This window comes from Schistocerca nitens, chromosome 2 (assembly GCF_023898315.1).
Source record: "Schistocerca nitens isolate TAMUIC-IGC-003100 chromosome 2, iqSchNite1.1, whole genome shotgun sequence".
In the NCBI taxonomy this organism is placed as follows: Eukaryota; Metazoa; Arthropoda; class Insecta; order Orthoptera; family Acrididae; genus Schistocerca; species Schistocerca nitens.
This window is the reverse complement of record NC_064615.1, coordinates 611,856,820-611,877,260: the sequence shown is the minus strand read 5'-3', so window position 1 is coordinate 611,877,260 and position 20,441 is coordinate 611,856,820. Positions and strand designations below refer to the sequence as shown.

The window sequence follows — 20,441 nt, the reverse complement described above, 5'->3', positions numbered from 1 at the left end:
CTGTTCCAACAGGACAATGCACGTCCGCATGTATCCCGTGCCACCCAACGTGCTCTAGAAGGTGTAAGTCAACTACCCTGGGCAGCAAGATCTCCGGATCTGTCCCCCATTGAGCATGTGTGGGACTGGATGAAGCGTCGTCTCACGCGGTCTGCACGTCCAGCACGAACGCTGGTCCAACTGAGGCGCCAGGTGGAAATGGCATGGCAAGCCGTTCCACAGGACTACATCCAGCATCTCTACGATCGTTTCCATGGGAGAATAGCAGCCTGCATTGCTGCGAAAGGTGGATATACACTGTACTAGTGCCGACATTGTGCATGCTCTGTTGCCTGTGCCTATGTGCCTGTGGTTCTGTCAGTGTGATCATGTGATGTATCTGACCCCAGGAATGTGTCAATAAAGTTTCCCCTTCCTGGGACAATGAATTCACGGTGTTCTTATTTCAATTTCCAGAAGTGTATCCCTCCTGAAAAGTGTGTGGCATTGCAATTCTCATCACGTTTAGCTACTGGACAAATTCATCTTCTGGATGTCCGTTTTATTCCGTGCCTATAAAACATATTGTCGGGCTATCTGTAGCTACACCTTAAAACATAGCCAGTTTAACGATTTTCCACGATAGACTGTGCCGCATTCTGTAGCATGAAACACATTCCGTCAGTCTCATCAACCCATTACATCTTCTATGAGCATTCTTTAAGAGTGGATATATGTATATCTGAACGTCCTGCACGGTTTGTAACTCCTACACAGGTTGTCTTCGATCTCGAAGGTGCGAATCTTTGTGATCACTGTGGCGCGCCATTTTTCATTCGGTGTTCATGTTGCAAGTTAGCGGTTTGTTTCGTATATTCCTTGAAGATCGACGATGTCCATTTTGTGAACTGTAATACATACAACACGCTGAAGATTAGTCTCTGCACCTTCCGGACACTCATTTTCTGCCGCCCTCCTAACTCACACGGTGAGTCATTAGCAGCTAATATTTTTCCTATTGTAGTTGTTAACACAGTAATTTCAAATGATCTTTACTAAAGATTGAACTTGCGACCTCGCACTCACGGAGTCACTTGCGAGTCTTTCTCTGGTAGGAATAGCTTGCAGCGAGTGGTACAATGGGAGGAGAATGACTAGATTTTAGTTTAATTTCTTTTTATTGTCTTTAGGTAACACAGCTTGACATTATGTCTTACAGAAGAAGGCTCATTCTTGACTAAGCGGGTTTAGAGATTTGGATGAAAAACGAATACCTTGTTTCCTGGTACGATCGGAGCAATTATTATGTACCCAACAGCGATTATGCGTATGAGGAAAGGACTTGAGATAATCATCACTCTCACCTTATCATTCCTAGTGGGCCTGCTTAATAGCTTTAGAATTCGCTTAAAGTGTCCCTATGTTCACTGCTTACGTTTCCGTATCTTGTTTTGTATTTGTAATTCATGTCAATGTATGCTTCCTGTTGGTGTGTGTTCTCACATTGGGCAAATAACACTAGTGTTAATCTGTACCAATATTATCAACCCATTAGGTAATTAATGTTCCCAGTCATTAATTCTCATTGATTTTGTAAGAACCGATACCCAGTACTCATTTCTTAGCACCTATGCGATCCATTACACCGCATATGTGATTAAATATCTGAATTTATGGGGATCAATCTGATTTCCTATTTGTCCAGCCGAAACTGATACCACAAACGACTAAGAGATTTATTAGTTCTAGTCGGTATCTTGCAGGTTTTTAAAAGTATTTGTGGCTGTTTGCGTTCTTCACCAGTAATCCTTAATTGCCACGGAATTCACCAAGATACAGTGAGGCTCTAATAACATTTTCTATAATCTATTTTGCACAGTCAAGTCTTGGCTACCTCTGCTAGTTTATTCCACTACGGCTTCCTGGATGCCTGTCCCGTTAACTGCTTCCATCTGGTAAGGGCCCCCACAGACATCTTACCTCGCTCAGTCACTTCTGTTAACATGGTGAGAGTATACAATGTAGACAAAAACAAAAGAAAAGAAAACGACGCACTACGAAGGAATAGGACGGATATCGGTAGATGTGATATACATAAAGACAAACAGATGATTACAATTTAAGAAAAATTGGATGATTTTTTCAAGAGAAAGAGCTTCACAAATTGAGAAAGTCAGAAATGTGTTGATCCACCTCTGGCCCTTATGAAGGCAGTTACTCGGCTTGGCTTTGATTGATAGTGGTGTTAGATGTCCTTCTGCGGGATATCATCCCAGATACCGTCCGACTGTCGCGTTAGATCATCCAAATCTCGAGCTGGTAGTAGGTCCCTTCCTATAATGCTCCAAACATTCTCTATTGGGAAGAGATACCGCGTTTTGTTGGCCAACGTAGCTTTTGGCAAGAACGAAGACAAGCAGTAGAAACTCCTGTCAAGTGTGTGTAGTCGTTATCTTGCTGAAATATAAATCCAAGATGAGTTACCAAAAAGGCAACAAAACGGAGCGTACAATATCGACGTACTGCTCTGCTGCAAAGGTGCTGCGTATGACAACCAAAGACTTCCTGCTATGAAAAGAAGTGGCATCCCAGACCATCAGCCGGCCGGGATGGCCGAGCGGTTCTAGGCACTAAAGTGTGGAACCGCGCGACCGCTACGGTCGCAGGTTCGAATCCTGCCTCGGGCATGGATGTGTGTGATGTCCTTAGGTTAGTTAGTTTTAAGTACGAGGTGCATTCAAGTTCTAAGGCCTCCGATTTTTTTTCTCCGGACTGGAAAGAGATAGAAACATGCGCATTGTTTTAAAATGAGGCCCCATTCATTGTCAAAACGTCCCAGAGATGGCAGCACCGTACGGCAGATGGAATTTTACCGCCAGCGGCGAGAATGAGAACTGTTTTAAATACTTAAAATGGCGACGTTTTCCATACTTGAACAGCGTGCAATCATTCGTTTTCTGAACTTGCGTGGTGTGAAACCAATTGAAATTCATCAACAGTTGAAGGAGACATGTGGTGATGGAGTTATGGATGTGTCGAAAGTGCATTCGTGGGTGCGACAGTTTAATGAAGGCAGAACATCGCGTGACAACAAACCGAAACAACCTCGGGCTCGCACAAGCCGGTCTGACGACATGATCGAGAAAGTGGAGAGAATTGTTTTTGGGGATCGCCGAATGACTGTTGAACAGATCGCCTCCAGAGTTGGCATTTCTGTGGGTTCTGTGCACACAATCCTGCATGACGACCTGAAAATGCGAAAAGTGTCATCCAGGTGGGTGCCACGAATCCTGACGGACGACCACATGGCTGCCCGTGTGGCAGGTTGCCAAGCAATGTTGACGCACAACGACAGCATGAATGAGACTTTCTTTTCGTCGGTTGTGACAATGGATGAGACGTGGATGCCATTTTTCAATCCAGAAGCAAAGCGCCAGTCAGCTCAATGGAAGCACACAGATTCACCGCCACCAAAAAATTTCGGGTAACCGCCAGTGCTGAAAAAATGATGGTGTCCATGTTCTGGGACAGCGAGGGCGTAATCCTTACCCATTGCGTTCCAAAGGGCACTACGGTAACAGGTGCATCCTACGAAAATGTTTTGAAGAACAAATTCCATCTTGCACTGCAACAAAAACGTCCAGGAACGGCTGCGCGTGTGCTGTTTCACCAAGACAACGCACCCGCACATCGAGCTAACGTTACACAACACTTTCTTCGTGATAACAACTTTGAAGTGATTCCTCATGCTCCCTACTCACCCGACCTGCCTCCTAGTGACTTTTGGCTTTTTCCAACAATGAAAGACACTCTCCGTGGCCGCACATTCACCAGCCTTGCTGCTATTGCCTCAGCGATTTTCCAGTGGTCAAAACAGACTTTTAAAGAAGCCTTCGCCGCTGCCATGGAATCATGGCGTCAGCGTTGTGAAAAATGTGTACGTCTGCAGGGCGATTACGTCGAGAAGTAACGCCAGTTTCATCGATTTCGGGTGAGTAGTTAATTAGAAAAAAAATCGGAGGCCTTAGAACTTGAATGCACCTCGTAGTTCTAAGTTCTAGGGGACTGATGACCTCAGAAGTTAAGTTCCATAGTGCTCAGAGCGATTTGAACCATTTTGAACCAGACCATTAGTCCTGGTTGTCCGGCCGTAAGGCACACGACAGTGGGGCTGGTATCCCACCGCTATCGGGGGGCTCACCAGAGACCTCTTACCCCTGGAATCTCATTAACTCGAGTAGAATTGTCTTCAGTGGCGAGTCGTGGTTCGAACTGAGCCTCGATAATCAGCGAAGTCATGTCTGGAAACTGGCTGTATTGTGATGGGATACCAACCCGACTGTCACCCTCAGTATGGCCTGACAACCAGTACTGATGATCTAGGGTGGAATTTCTTTTCATAGCATAACGTTTTTTGTTATCATCCGCGGCACCCTTACAGCACAGCGGTATGTGGACGATATTCTACGCCCCGTTTTGTTGCCTACCTTGACCATCAAGGTCACTGAATCTCTCCCCAACTGAAAACGTTTGGAGCATTATATGCATGTCACTCCAACTAGCTCGGGATTTTGACAATCTAACGTGCTAATTGGACAGGATTTGGCCACAGAAGGTCATCCAACAACTCTGTCACTCAATCCAAGCCGAATAACTGCTTGTATAAGGACCATAGGTAGACCAGCGCGGTGAAGTTCTTTTTTCTGAATAAGTCATCCAAGTTTTCTCAAATTGTAATCATTTGTTTGTCCGTATACAGGGTGGTCGGAAATTCTCGTTACAAACTTCTAGGACATGTAGATTGTATAGGAACCCATCTCCGGAAACGTATCTTTTCCGTTCTACGACAGTTTCAATGCAGATGATTATCTCATCCACGCCCACGTGAGGAATGTACTTAGGCGTGACCCAGTACAAGTGTTGCAATCCATCTGAAAAGAATACTGACTCGTTCCGTTATTACTTACTCATTTGCATTACAACATGCACCTTATGGTTTACATTATTCGACAACAGCAAGAAGCTTGCATCTACGGCACCAGCCGCAACGTACCGATGCATTACAACAGGGGCTCGATGTGGCGACCACCAACGTTGTTACACACACTGTACCTGTGAAGCATGTTCTGGTGCAATCTCTCCATCCCACCTGGTGTCTCTTCAATGTCTTGTGCAGCGACCAGAACTCGTGCCAGCAGATCTTCCTCTGTCTCTACAGGTGTGTCATAAATTAGGCCGTTCATACGACCCCACAAGAAGTAGTCCATAGGGGTTAAGCCCGGCGATCGTGGCGGCCACGCGGTTGGACCACCACCATACCGTCTGTTGAGATGTCTCCGGACAGACAGTGAAAAGTGAGGAGGTGCTCCATCATGCTGAAACCACATTTCCTGACGGACATTCAATGGCACAGCTTCTAAGAACGGGTCCATTACGTGTCGTAGGAAGACTAAGTATGAGGGATCCTTGAGCTTGGATGGAAGGAGGTATGGTCCAATCAAATGACCGTCCAGAATACCTGCCCACACGTTAATTCCAAACCTCTCTTGAAACCCCTGAACATGCGTGGCATGACGGTTTTCGTCCGCCCAGACATGGCTATTTCGAGCATTCAGAACACAATCCCTTGTGAACCTACATTCATCTGTGAAGAGAACTCGACGTGGAAACAGGGGCGCGTCGATGCAACGGTGCAGGAACCATGTCCAGAAGGCGACGCGTTGTGGAAAGTCTGCTGGACCCATAGCGTGTACCCTTTGTAAGTGGTACGGATATAATTGCTGATCATGCAGTACGTCCAAGACTCTACTGTGACTAACAGACATTGCACGCGCAATTATTCGCGAACTCGTTGACTGGCTATCTTCAATGCGTCGCAATACACCTTCTTCAAAATTGGGAGTGCGGCGTCGCCATGGAGCACCACAGTCCTGCCTCCTCACGGTGAAGCTACCCGTTTCTCGTAGCCGTTGTGCAGCTTGGGCAAACAGTTTGTGCGATGGAGTGTGACGGTGGGGAAAACGTTCGTGATACAGCCGACTAGCAGCTCTTCCGTTACCTCCAGCTTCGCCATGCACAAGGAGCATGTCTGTGTATTCTGCAAACGTGTACTGCACCATGTTTCCTCTATCGGTGATGCACAGGTATTGACTCGGTCTCACAGCAAAGCAGACAATAAGTGACATCTACATCTACATCTACATCTACATTTATAATCCGCAAGCCACCCAACGGTGTGTGGTGGAGGGTACTTTACGTGCCACTGTCATTACCTCCCTTTTCTGTTCCAATCGCGTATAGTTCGCGGGAAGAACGACTGTCTGAAAGCCTCCGTGCGCGCTCGAATCTCTCTAATTTTACATTCGTGATCTCCTCGGGAGGTATAAGTAGGGGGAAGCAATATATTCGATACCTCATCCAGAAACGCACCCTCTCGAAACCTGGACAGCAAGCACACCGCGATGCAGAGCGCCTCTCTTGCAGAGTCTGCCACTTGAGTTTGCTAAACATCTCCGTAACGCCATCACGGTTACCAAATAACCCTGTGACGAAACGCGCCGCTCTTCTTTGGATCTTCTCTATCTCCTCCGTGAACCCGATCTGGTACTGATCCCACACTGATGAGCAATACTCAAGTATAGGTCGAACGAGTGTTTTGTAAGCCACCTCCTTTGGTGATGGACTAAATTTTCTAAGGACTCTCCCAATGAATCTCAACCAGGTACCCGCCTTACCAACAATTAATTTCATGTGATCATTCCACTTCAAATCGTTCCGCACGCATACTCCCAGATATTTTACAGAAGTAACTGCTACCAGTGTTTGTTCCGCTATCATATAATCATACAATAAAGGATCCTTCTCTCTATGTATTCGCAATACATTACATTTATCTATGTTAAGGGTCAGTTGCCACTCCCTGCACCAAGTGCCTATCCGCTGCATATCTTCCTGCATTTCGCTACAATTTTCTAATGCCGCAATTTCTCTGTATACTACAGCATCATCTGCGAAAAGCCGCATGGAACTTCCGACACTATCTACTAGGTCATTTACATATATTGTGAAAAGCAATGGTCCCATAACACTCCCCTGTGACACGCCAGAGGTTACCTTAACGTCTGTAGACGTCTCTCCATTGATAACAACATGCTGTGTTCTGTTTGCTAAAAACTGTTCAATCCAGCCACACAGCTGGTCTGATATTCCGTAGGCTCTTACTTTGTTTATCAGGCGACAGTGCGGAACATCTGGAGATCGTTTGACGTAGTACACGTCATCGTGTCTACCCTGTTGCATACCAGGACAGGGAACTCTGAGACGTTTCTCTTGCCCTAAGCAGACGTTGACGAGGTACACATCTGAATTGAAACTGTCGTAGAACGGAAATGATGCGAATCCGGGCATTGGTTCCTATTCAAAATGTTCTGTACTCACTACCCTCTACATGTCCTAGAAGTTTGCAACGGGCATTTCCAACACGTCTACCGATTTGCGGCCCATTCGGATAATTGCTTCGTGGTGCGTCATTATTTATTGTTTTCTTACTTTGCTGTCGCGTATGTGTTGCAGCAGGCGAGGGGCGGCTGATCGGCGGCGGGCAGGCGGTGCGCGGGCAGTTCCCTCACGCGGCCTACCTCAACATCGACGATGGGGCAGCCACTTGCGGCGCCACGCTGCTCACCGAGACGTGGCTGCTCACCTCCGCACAGTGTCTCTCCGGGTAAGTGCGCCACCTCAGACCACACACGCTCCTTGTCATTTGGTGAATCGGTAACTACAAGGAACGCTTGTTTCACTGGACGAATCGTGGAAGTGTACTGACTGAAACCACAAGCATGCCTTCAGAGAATACAAGGAACACCCGTTACCATTAGGCGAGCAGTCTAAGAGTGATGCCTGAAAGCAAAACCATATCTCCTCAATTTCCATAAATACTTGCTTTTATTAGGCAAATCGAGTGAGTGCCCTGACCGATACTGCAGTTGTGCCTCCACAAACTGTAAGCTGAAAGCACAAACTGTAAGTTGAAACCAAAAGCCTCCAGAAACTACCAGAAAGTAATATTTTCACTGAAAGAATCGGATAAGGACGCTGTCTGAAACTATTGGGGTGCCTCCAAAACTACCTCCAAAACTACAAGAAAAAATGATGTTTTCACTGAATGAACCGGGTGAGTATGTAACCACAAACATACCCCCGCAAAATGCCAGAAAAAACTTGTGTAAGTGAACTGATTGAAATCACTGGTATGTCTCCACAAACTACCAGAAACACTTACTTTCCCTGATTGAATCTGGCTACGAAGCTTCAATCCAACTGACTTTTAAAAAATAAATACTGATCTCCGGCAGTGAACTGGGCTAAACTAAGCGAGCGCAATATTAGGCCATTGCACACAAAACAACTTGGCCAACCCGGTTGTAATGCTTTCTTTCCTCTTCTAGTCTCGAAGGTACGAAAAAATATCCACTTTCGTCGTCTGCATCGTCCAAGCGAAGGATGACTGCCAAGCAATTAGGCGCGGTCGCTAAAGGAAATATTTAATTGACAGAACTGTATGAATACTCTTTACTCTTGTATTCAAAAACTGTTTTGATGAGGACTGCCATCGTCGTTTTGTCTTGAAAGGCAAGTGTACTAAGTCATCAATCCAACACGACTAATTTCAACTCTTTGTCTCAGAGAGCAGTCAGAGGTCGTCTCAGATAACAGTCAGAGATATTCCAGATCCTAACTCTGGACCAGAGATAACATACTTCTACAGTCCCTGAACAAAGTGACGCATTGCTCAGGCAGTGGCGTCGTTGGAGGAGCAGCACAGTGCGAAACACTATGCAGCCGTTCAAGTTTAGGTCTTCTGTTTTTTCCTCCACAACACTTAGACCGAGTGCTGAGATAGTACTTTGAAAAGCACGCGTACTGTTTCCTTTCCCATCCTTGTCATCTCTGACCTAGTGCGCAGTGTTTTATAACCTCTTTTTCGACAGCAAACTACAAACCAATTTTCTTTCTTTTTTTGTACTGTAAAATCTCCATTCGCCTTCCTGCTGAATCTCATGAAAGAAAAGTTCTGGAAATAATGGATGAGAATTACCAGAGCACGGAGGTTTCTAACATAGCACTTTTGCGCCCATCTTTCATCCCCTTATCACATGTCCGTATCAAATTAAACGCCATTTTTCCAACTCTTCAATGATGTGCACGAGAATCTTCATTCGCTTCCTGTTTTCTTTATTTGGGATCTTCTCTCTCCTTGAAACTTCACAATTTTTCTCTCAAAAAAAAAACCGTACAAGAGAAAAAAAGAGGAAGACGCTGCGCAGTAATGAAGAATAATGTGTAGGAAAATACACAACGAAGATATTTGATTTGAAAGAAAATTTATGCAATGATCGAGAGGACTGTATGCAGGGTTACGAGAAACAGTCTGAGGAATTCTAAAGAAATCCAAAAATAAAAGGAAAACCATTTGAGTTAAACAAAATTATCTGGAAATATCTTAGAGAGGATGTAGGAAAGTAAACGAAAATTTGGTAAGAGAAGTAACTCAAGGCAATAACAGTGTTAAGTAAACAAAACAGAAACATAAGTTGCGTAATGCGACACATCACCAAGATGGCACAGTAACTAACAATGACAGAATGTTATATAAGAACTCCAAAGGTTTTTTAAATGGCATTCTTCAGAAGCTGGATCAAAAACAGAGACTGTTAATACTGAGATAATGACATTTCATGAGATTCAGCAGGAAGACGAATGGAGATTTTACAGTATAAAAAAAGAAAGAAAATTAGTTTGTAGTTTGCCGTCGAAAAAGAGGTTATAAAGCACGGTGCACTACGTCAGAGAGGACAAGGATGGAAAGGAAACCTATGTTACCGTCACCCTGCATAAAAAGCGTAGCGCACACACACGCACTAGCCGGCCGAAGTGGCCGTGCGGTTAAAGGCGCTGCAGTCTGGAACCGCAAGACCGCTACGGTCGCAGGTTCGAATCCTGCCTCGAGCATGGATGTTTGTGATGCCCTTAGGTTAGTTAGGTTTAACTAGTTCTAAGTTCTAGGGGACTAATGACCTCAGAAGTTGAGTCCCATGGTGCTCAGAGCCATTTGAATACACACACTAACTCACACACACACACACACACACACACACACACACACACACATACATACACATACACACACGTGTAGTCTCATGACTGCTTTTTATGCAGGGTGACAGTAACATAGGCGTTATGATCGTGTTTTAATAGCGCAGTTCTTATGCGAAATGTATGTTGCAGGCTGTAGAATCCCTCTATGGTCAGCTTCAAATGTCGTTTCTCAATGGTGTTCCTCGAAAGGAACATCGTGTTCCCTCCATGGATTCCCAGTTGTCCTAGCTGGTGAGTGTAATCCGACTAATGACAAAAAGTTATTCACCATGTAAAGTGACTCTCATGATCAAAATTCAAATGGCTCTGAGCACTATGGGACTTAACTTCTGAGGTCATCAGTCGCCTAGAACTTAGAACTAATTAAACCCAACTAACATAAGGACATCACACACATCCATGCCCGAGGCAGGATTCGAACCTGCGACCATAGCGGTCGCGCGGTTCCAGACTGTAGCGCCTAGAACCGCTCGGCCACTCATGCGGCCTCTAAGGATCAATTTAGTTAATTAACCTATCAAACCGATATCAATGACGTGCCGCCTGGCGGGTGGAAGAGATGGCTAGGGCACCACAGAATGATTCATGACATGCGTTTCTTTTTCTCCTTTTGGTGATATCTTTTAACGAAATTTCAATCTCTCACCTACACAGGGCGAGACAGGCTGGCACGATTTGTTTTGTAAACACTATTGTGATATAGCATCGCGCTGGTAAAAGGGGCCCTGTCATAGTGTACAAAGCAGCTACATTCTCTGGAATTATAGCTTTTTATTGTCAAACATAAAATGAATGTGGTTTTTTTCCCACATGTGTGACAATGGCGTGAAAGATTGTCTCAAATGTTTGTAATACACACGTGTATGACAATTTATTTGCAGACACTGAATTTGAGAGACGCTCTCAGGTCGTGTAATTTGTTCAACAAGCTGGAAGAGATTGCTTAATATAGATTTTTTTCTTTGGAGTTTAAATTCTCGCTCTTTTTTTACTCTGATGACGGTTTCGAAATAACGAGGACATTCTGCGGTGATCAGCAGTTCTCGCATCAAAATAGTCAAAGATTTTTTTTTCTGATTTTATGCAGGATGGGAATGTCTCTGCTGATTATTTGTGATCGGTGGCGGTACACTTCGCGTGGATGTCACAAAATAATGAGATGCGACTGCAGTCTAACGTAAAAACTACACCGATTCTGCTCATAAAACTAAAAGAAAATGTACTTTATCTATTTTTGTGGAAAGAGGACATTTATTATGGTCGCAAATGTGTATTGCCCTTTTTAATTGATGCTTGATTGTAGATGCTTCGACGTCAAATACAATTGTTCTCCATCGCCAAACAGTGGGCTGCTTGCAGGCGAGGGGGAAGGGGGGCGTGTCTGCTGTGGTGGTCGCCGGACACAGCCGCTCTCAGTCCTTGGGCGGGGGCGGGGAGGGAGGGGGGGTGGCGATGGCGTAATTAGGCCCAATCTTTGTGGTTAATTATGTAATTATGATCGATATTTGCGTCAGTTTCCCGACCAAAATAAGCAATGTACACTAACCAAACCTTCTTCTCCCGCATCTGGACAGTTTCCATGTGTTAGGGGGTGCACTTGGGCTTTCCATCCAGTAGAAACAGGGTTCGAGTCCCAGAAGTGGAACAGCCATTTTTAATTTCCTATCAGTTCTAAGCACCTCTGGTGGTTTAATTGTGTTAGGGGGTAAACTTGAGCTTTACACCCAGGAGGACCAGGGTTTGTGTCCCAGAAAGGATACCGCCAATTTTTATTTCCCACCAGAATTCGAAATTCTCGCCAATAGGGTAGGCTGGTGTGGGGAGGTGGAGGGGGAGGGGGAGGAAGGGGCTGGAGCCCACATGCAACTGAGAAAACACGTGACGTCATCCGGGGGCAGGGGTGGGCGGGTGCGGGGGTGATTAATTGATCAAGTTAATTAATTTGCATATCAATTTGATATCAAAAGTGTGCTGACACCGCCACTACACTACTACTATCCTCCACCAGCTTGAACAGACCCCTGCTATCACGCAGGGTCCATGGATTCTTGAGGTTGTCTCCATACCTGTACATGCCCATCCACTCGATACAACTTGAAACGAGGCTCATCTGACCAGGCAACATGTTTCCAGTCATCAACAGTCCAATGTCGGTGTTGACGGAACCAGGCAAGGCACAAAGCTTTGTGTCATGCGGTCATCAAGGGTACACGAGTGGGCCTCCGGCCCCGAAAGCCCACGTCAATGATGTTTCATTGGTTCACACGCTGACACTTATTGATGGCCCAGCATTGCAATCAGGAGCAATTTGCAGAAGGGTTGCATTTCTGTCACATTGAACGATTCTCTTGAGTCTTCGTTGGTCCCGTAGTTGCAGAATCTTTTTACGGCCGCAGCGATGACAGAGATTTGATGTTTTACCAGGTTCCTGATATTCACGGTACACTCGTGTAATGGTTGTACGGGAAAATCCGCACTTCATCGCTACATCGGAGATGATGTTTCCCATTGCTCGTGTGCCGACTATAACATCACGTTCAAACTCACCTAAATCTTGATAACACGCTATTGTGGCAGCAATAACCGATCTAACAACTGCGCCAGACTCTTGTCTTATAGCCGGCCGCGGTGGTCTCGCGGTTCTAGGCGCGCAGTCCGGAACCGTGCGACTGCTACGGTCGCAGGTTCGAATCCTGCCTCGGGTATGGATGTGTGTGATGTCCTTAGGTTAGTTAGGTTTAAGTAGTTCTAAGTTCTAGGGGACTAATGACCACAGCAGTTGAGTCCCATAGTGCTCAGAGCCATTTGAACCATTTTTGTCTTGTCTTATATAGGTGTTGTCAACAGCAGTGCCGTATTCTGCCTGTTTACGAATCTCTGAACTTGAATAGGCATGTGTATACCAGTTTCTTTGGCGCTTCAGTGTAAAACGTATGCCGTTAATATAATACAGCAACAATTAACGAGTTTTGTTATTTCTTAATTTTTTTAGTGTTGGCGTAAAGATACCCCCGATAATGAGCGTTATGGGAAATGCGTTGGTATTGCTAAGGGACATGGAGGTTGAATAGTCAGGCCCCAGCTCTATGCTGATACACGTCTACAGAGCTGCAAGTTAATGTTTATTTTTTCCTGTGTTTTCCTTGTAGTATATTTCTTAATTTCCGTGCGTGTTTTTCTGTTTAATAGGTTAATCTCTCGTTTTGATAAATGCACCTTCATTCAGTCTATAGCGCAATATTTGCTTATTCGTTTTGTTTTGAGGACAAGCGTCCATTCGCTTAGTAAGCCAGTCAGGCCACAGCTCTCAACTGATACACATCTATACAGCGTTAAGTTAAGTGTTTGATCTATTCCTGTGTTTTCCTCGTAGTATATTTCTTAAATTTCGTGCGTGTTTTTCTGTCTAGGAGGTGTATGTTCGCATTTTCTAAGTCTAAATTTAGGTAGTCTGTAGCGCAGTTTTCATTTCTTCTGAACAGCCAGCTACATAGCTCATGAGGCATCAGCGTCCATTGAGGACACATCAGAAGGGTAGTAATTTGCATGTCTTGGGTTCTGTCTGCTTTTATGCTTTACTTCTTCAGTTAGTCTTGCTACAATGGGTAGGACGTGTGCATGCTGTGTGTTGATGCAGGAGGAGCTAGCTGCAGTTTGTGAACAGCTGAATACACTTTTGGCTACGCTTACTCACCTTCAGTCTGCTGCCTTGGGGTATAGCGGTGGTGGAGAATATGGCGCATCGCTTGGGACACTTCAAGTGTCGCTTGTTTCGCCCACGGGCTCTGCTGCCGAGGCACCTCCTAGTGTACACGACGCAGTGGATTTGCCCTCATACCAGAGTGAGTGGCGGGTGGTAACGCCTTCATGTCGCTTCAGGCAGAGGGTCAATGTAGAAACCCTATGTTGATCCATCATAAAGACGTGACAGGGGCAGGTCAAATATTTACCAAGGAAAATCACCAAACAGCCGTATGTTTTGAAAAGTTATTTTATTTAAACAACCAGTTTCAGCATCTCAATAATGCCATCTACAGGTCCCATATGCACATCACCTATATACAGATATATCGATACTTGCAGACTGGAGCCAACTGGTCAATCTCCGTCAAGTCTTCGAAGGAAATACTCCACAAACGAATTCACAGTATCCAGATACTGATGGCCGAGTATTCAAGTGTCGATAGATCTGACTATTATACATGAAATGCATATGGGGTCTGAAGTTGGCGTTGTTGAGATGCCGAAACTGGCTGTCTAAATAAAATAACTTTTCAAAACATACAGCTGTTTGGTGATTTTCTTTGATAAAAAAATGTGGGGGGAGTGGCCGTCTGGTTTCACCCATTCACCGTGTGAGTATACAAGAGGGCACCTTCAGCAGGGTACGAGCAGGCACCACGGGGGGATTACTTGCTATCGGGATCTCCAGCCTTTGGCGCAATATGGAGCTCCTCAGTCAGATAGCGTTCGGGCTGGAAAAAAGGCCAATATGCGCTTTGTATGTCTGCCAGAGGACCTCATCCATGGTCTAGAGGTGGCTTTGCCTGCGACTATCGACCCTGCACGGTACATTCGTCTGCAAGTTGTGGCTGACGTCGGCATCAACGACACCTGTCGCATGGGTTCTGAAACCATACTGAGTTCATACAGGCGGTTGCTGGAAGCGGTGGAAGCTGCTGGTCTCACGCGTGCGGTGCAAGCAGAGCTCACAATTTGCACCATTTTTCCCAAATGTGACTGCAGAATGAATCTACTTCCACCAACGTACATTGCGCATAATGTCCACGAAGATAAGATACGTGAAATTAGGTTTCATACGGTGGCATATAGACAGTCGTGATTCTCTCACTCTATTTGCGAGTGGAACAGGAAAGGAAATGACCAGTAGTGCTATGGGGTACACTCCGTAACGGCCCGAGCTGTGGTCTGTGGAGTTTTTATGTAGATGTAGAACAGTCAATCAATTAAGTGTCGTGTGCTGCAACTGTTTATTTCCCACCGGCTCTTCTATGTTTTTGTCATATATCCTTGCATTATGTAGTATCTTTTCGTCTATGCTAAATACAAGTATAAAATTTTTCATACAAGTATGTTCTATGAGCAAGAGTGACCGTATACCATTTGGAAACGCAAAATTTTTTCTTGTAGGTTCACATTAAGTAGTCACATCCACTTCCATTTTGGCCTTTGTTTATGTTACATCTATAATGGGAATTATATTACTGAACACTTATTATTACACACAGTAATACATTACTTCCCTGCACTTTCCTCCTGTGAGTATCATTTTTGTCACGCAGTTACGCTTCCCATTTCAGGATCTATGGCCATATTTTTGAAATGTGTACCTTAAATATCTTTATTGGATGATAGATCACATCTTTTCTTTCTATTGTTTGAAGAGAGCTAATTTTTCCAGCAACGCAAGTCTACAAGTGTAGCACAGGTATCGATACTGGATCTATTTTGCTTTGTTTGTGTGTAAGTGCTCTTCCATTAAGTATCCAAGAAGCAGAAATTACTGATTATGCAAATATTATAATCAACCCTAATGGTCTAGTTTCAACATTTGGGCCCGCATCTCGTGGTCGTGCGGTAGCGTTCTCGCTTCCCACGCCCGGGTTCCCGGGTTCGATTCCCGGCGGGGTCAGGGACTTTCTCTGCCTCGTGATGGCTGGGTGTTGTGTGATGTCCTTAGGTTAGTTAGGTTTAAGTAGTTCTAAGTTCTAGGGGACTGATGACCATAGATGTTATGTCCCATAGTGCTCAGAGCCATTTTTCAACATTTGGAAACGTAAACAATGTTTTCTTGAAAATAAACAATTGGTTCGCGACAAACTTATTGTTACTGAATTTAGATAAAACACTACACAATCCATTTAGTACCGCATAATGGCTGACCTCACCGTTAGAAATAATTCCTCAGAGTAAATAAATAAATCGAACAGAGTATTCTAAATTCTTAGGTCTTTTTATTGATAAGAACCTGAACCGTAAATAACATGTTGCATGTCTTCTTAAGAGTGTAAGCTGTGGAAGACCGATAAGATCAAATACGCGATAAAAATGTCAGAGCGTATGCTCACTTTTCCCATTTTCGTTTGCTAACTTGTTGTGGCATTGAGGAGAAGTTGTCCGTTGCACACAAGCGCGTAATAGCGATAATACTTGGGGTCCGTTATAGAACCAGGTATAGAGAACATTTTAAACAGTTGTGCATAGTGACAACAACATCGCAATACATTAATCCCTTATGCAATTTGTTGTCAACAATTCATCACTGATTGAAAACAACAGTACCATTCACAAATATAATAGTAAGGGAGAAATGATTTATGCTATGCATCGTTCAGTCATAGTACGTTACAGAAAGGACAGAGATATTCAGGCATCAGTATTCTGACCACATACGCAATGACGTAAAGAGTTAAACAGCCGGCAAAATTAACTTCAAACGACAACTGAAAACATATCTGCTTTATCTTAGAGAGAGAGAGAGAGAGAGAGAGAGAGATAAAGAGAGAGAAGGGTGGCGAGAGTGGGGGGAATTGGACATTCTTAATTGCAATAACAAAAGAAATTAAGAGAGGGGGAAAGAGAGAATTAATGCAGTTAGGCATAAATCATTGTATGCAAGCAAGAAAAAAAATATAAAATTGCTCAGCATCTTACCTTATGCTTCGCTGAAAAAGTGCACTACGACTGTAAAACTGACTCGTTTCACATTATAGCAATAAGTCGCAACGTGTCAATAACTAGCTCTCAGGTTTGACTCCTCTGTAGTTTATACTCTTTTGTTACTTTCATTACACTTAGGCGAAACGCATGTTTCAGTTGCCTATGTGTAATGGAAGGTCAGCATTGCGTTTAGTTATTGTTCTGTATTTGACACGGATTACGTATTATGTAGGTTCTCGAAGTGGTGGGTGTACCTCGGAGTGGAGGATTTGAGCACCTCTGACGACTACGCATCTATCTTCGACTGCTACACGATACTGGTTCACCCTGGATACAACAGCACCACCAAGGTCCACGATATAGGCCTCATATACTCGGCCAGCTTGATCCCTTTCAACCGTACGTATTTCCTTTTAGTTATGTCATTTCGGCAACGCACTGCTTGTTTTCTACCTATAATACAACATAAAATGCCTTTTTGAAAGTTATTTGACAGCTTCAACAACAAAGATCTGTAATACTAATTACATTAGTATTCACACGAGACGTCTCGAGAGTTTATGCTACCATCATCGGGAAAAACACATAGAACAATCTTAGAAACTTACAGAAGATGAATAAAAACAGATAAAATCTCTCCTGTCAAATCATGTAACATCAGACCAAAAGCCTTCGTCTCACTTGGTATCAAGAACAATCGCTAGCTCTGTAGTAATACACTACTGGCCATTAAAATTGCTACACCAAGAAGAAATGCAGAAGATAAACGGGTATTCATTGGACAAATATATTATACTAGAACTGACATGTGATTACATTTTCACGCAGTTTTCGTCCATAGCTCCTGCGAAATCGCCGGCCGCGGTGGCCGTGCGGTTCTGGCGCTGCAATCCGGAACCGCGGGACTGCTACGGTCGCAGGTTCGAATCCTGCCTCGGGCATGGGTGTGTGTGATTTCCTTAGGTTAGTTAGGTTTAAGTAGTTCTAAGTTCAAGGGGACTTATGACCTAAGATGTTGAGTCCCATAGTGCTCAGAGCCATCTGAATCATCCTGCGAAATCAGCACCCAGAACAACCATGTCTGGCCGTAATAACAGCCTTGATACGCCTGAGCATTGAGTCAAACAGAGCTTGGATAGCTTGTACAGGTACAGCTGCCCATGCAGCTTCAACACGATACCACAGTTCATCAAGAGTAGTGACTGGGGTATTGTGACGAGCCAGTTGCTCGCCCACCATTGACCAGACGTTTTCAGGTGGTGATAGATATGCTGGCCAGGGCAGCAGTCGACCATTTTCTGTATCCAGAAAGACCCGTGCAGGACCTGCAACATGCGGTCATGCATCATCCTGCTGGAATGTAGGGTTTCGCAGGGATCGAATGAAGGGTAGAGCCACGGGTCGTAACACATCTGAAGTGTAACGTCCACTGTTCAAAGTGCCGTCAACGCGAACAAGAGGTGACCGAGACGTGTAACCAATGGCACCCCATACCATCACGCCGGGTGATACGCCAGTATGGCGATGAATACACGCTTCCAATGTGCGTTCACCGCGATGCGATCATCATGATGCTGTAAACATAACCTGTAGTCATCCGAAAAAATGATGTTTTGCCATTCGTGCACCCAGTTTCGTCGTTGAGTACACCATCGCAGGCGCTCCTGTCTGTGATGCAGCGTCAAGGGTAACCGCAGCCATCGTCTCCGAGCTGATAGTTTATGCTGCTGCAAACGTCGTCGAACTGTTCGTGCAGATGGTTGTTGTCTTGCAAACGTCTCCATCTGTTGACTCAGGGATCGAGACGTGGCTGCACGTTACAGCCATGCGGATAAGATGCCTGTCATCTCGACTGTTAGTGATACGAGGCCGTTCGGATCCAGCGCGGCGTTCCGTATTACCCTCCTGAACCCACCGATTCCATATTCTGCTAACAGTCATTGGATCTTGACCAACAAGAGCAGCAATGTCGCGATACGATAAACGGCAATCGCGATAGGCTACAATCCGACCTTTATCAAAGTCGGAAGCGTTATGGTGCGCATTTCTTCTCCTTACACGAGGCATCACAACAACGTTTCACCAGGCAGTGCCGGTCAACTGCTGTTTGTGTAAGAGAAATCGGTTGGAAACTTTCCTCATGTCAGCACGTTGTAGGTGTCGCCACCGGCGCCAACCTTGTGTGAATGCTCTGAAAAGCTAATCATTTGCATATCACAGAATCTTCTTTATGTCGGTTAAATTTCGCGTCTGTAGCGCGTCATCTTCGTGGTGTAAAAATTTTAATGGCCAGTAGTGTAGATTACTCGTACATCCTTCGGCTCAGCGTCTTACATCGGTAGTTACTTACTGCATAAAATATGTGTTGTCCATCAACAAACCTTTGACCCTTACCGATGAGCGTACTGTAACATATGCGTAAATAGTTCGTTACTATTCGGTGTATGGCAGACTACGATCTACAAATGCCACATGAAAATGTAAAAAGAAAAAAAAAAAGAATTACAGAAATGTTGCAAAATACAAATCAAACAAAAAATTGATACAGATAAATACTATGGAACAAATTGCTTGAACAAGCTTTTCTCAATCAAAGATCGATATCAATACTTGATATCCAATTAACTGGTTCAGCTGTAGCTTCCAAGACATCACTCCATCCTCACAGTATCTTCTCTTCTAGCACTGCTGAACAATGTGCTTCACAGTATGCTCACCTGCTGCTTCGTGATCATATTCAAGGCTACGGAAAATGCTTAGCCATTTTGCACCCAATTTAGGCCGCACCATAGTTTCCTGTGTAGTTCGACCCGTGACATTAGTATGGTGGGGTCTTCATATATGTTGCTATGGAAACCTTCAAAAGACTACCATGCTTGCTCCAGCAAGAGAAAATCATCTTTCCATACAGGTCTGCTAGACTTAAGTAAGGGACTGGTAGTAAGTAAAGTTTCGTTCAACCAGCAGCTTCTTTTAATGATGCGATTTCTTCTGAAAATACAGAGGTATTCTGTGCAACAAAATTATGTATACACACGTAGTTCACAGCCTTGGAAGTACCAGTTCCTACGGTGATGATAATATCATACTGGTAACAGTACTACTAACTTCTAGATTATGCTAACACTTAACGCGAAACTCAGTCCTGTGTCACTGTTACCACCCAGTAAGGCCTGACGTCGTTTTCCGTGATTCACTATTGGATTTACTATGTACTCTAATATCTCCGGGACATGTTTTGCACACACACACACACACACGCACACGCTGATATTGCTGTACTGGCGTTACGCATACAGCTAACACAAGAACGTGAACGAATGGGCGTATTAACACTCGCTACTGTAATCTCAAATTCAGAAGCAACTGAACTGATAGCCACTGAGACAGAGATATGGCAGCGGCGAATTCAGTTCAGCTGTGCAACTGAATGGTAAGGTTTCAACATTCTCAAGTGGTTAATAGCCAAACATCCAGGAGCATCGCTGCGATATGGCACCCAGAACACAACGGCGCAAACGTGCACCTCTTGTCAGCACACATCAGAGAGTGCACATGTTACCTCAGGCCCACAGACAAAGCAACAGGATGTTCGCAGGCGGCAAAAATGTCGGTGCACGCCC

At 44.6% G+C, this 20,441-nt stretch overlaps 1 protein-coding gene across 1 annotated transcript in view; it reads left to right on the top strand.

Annotated features, from left to right (window-relative positions):
* Positions 1 to 20,441, top strand: part of LOC126235195 (chymotrypsin-like elastase family member 1) — an 87,056-nt gene that overhangs the window by 20,651 nt on the left and 45,964 nt on the right. Inside the window, exons 3-4 of the mRNA XM_049943925.1 lie at positions 7,552 to 7,702; positions 17,051 to 17,217. Of these exons, the coding sequence (XP_049799882.1) occupies positions 7,552 to 7,702; positions 17,051 to 17,217 (318 nt within the window). The remainder of the gene's footprint in view (positions 1 to 7,551; positions 7,703 to 17,050; positions 17,218 to 20,441) is intronic.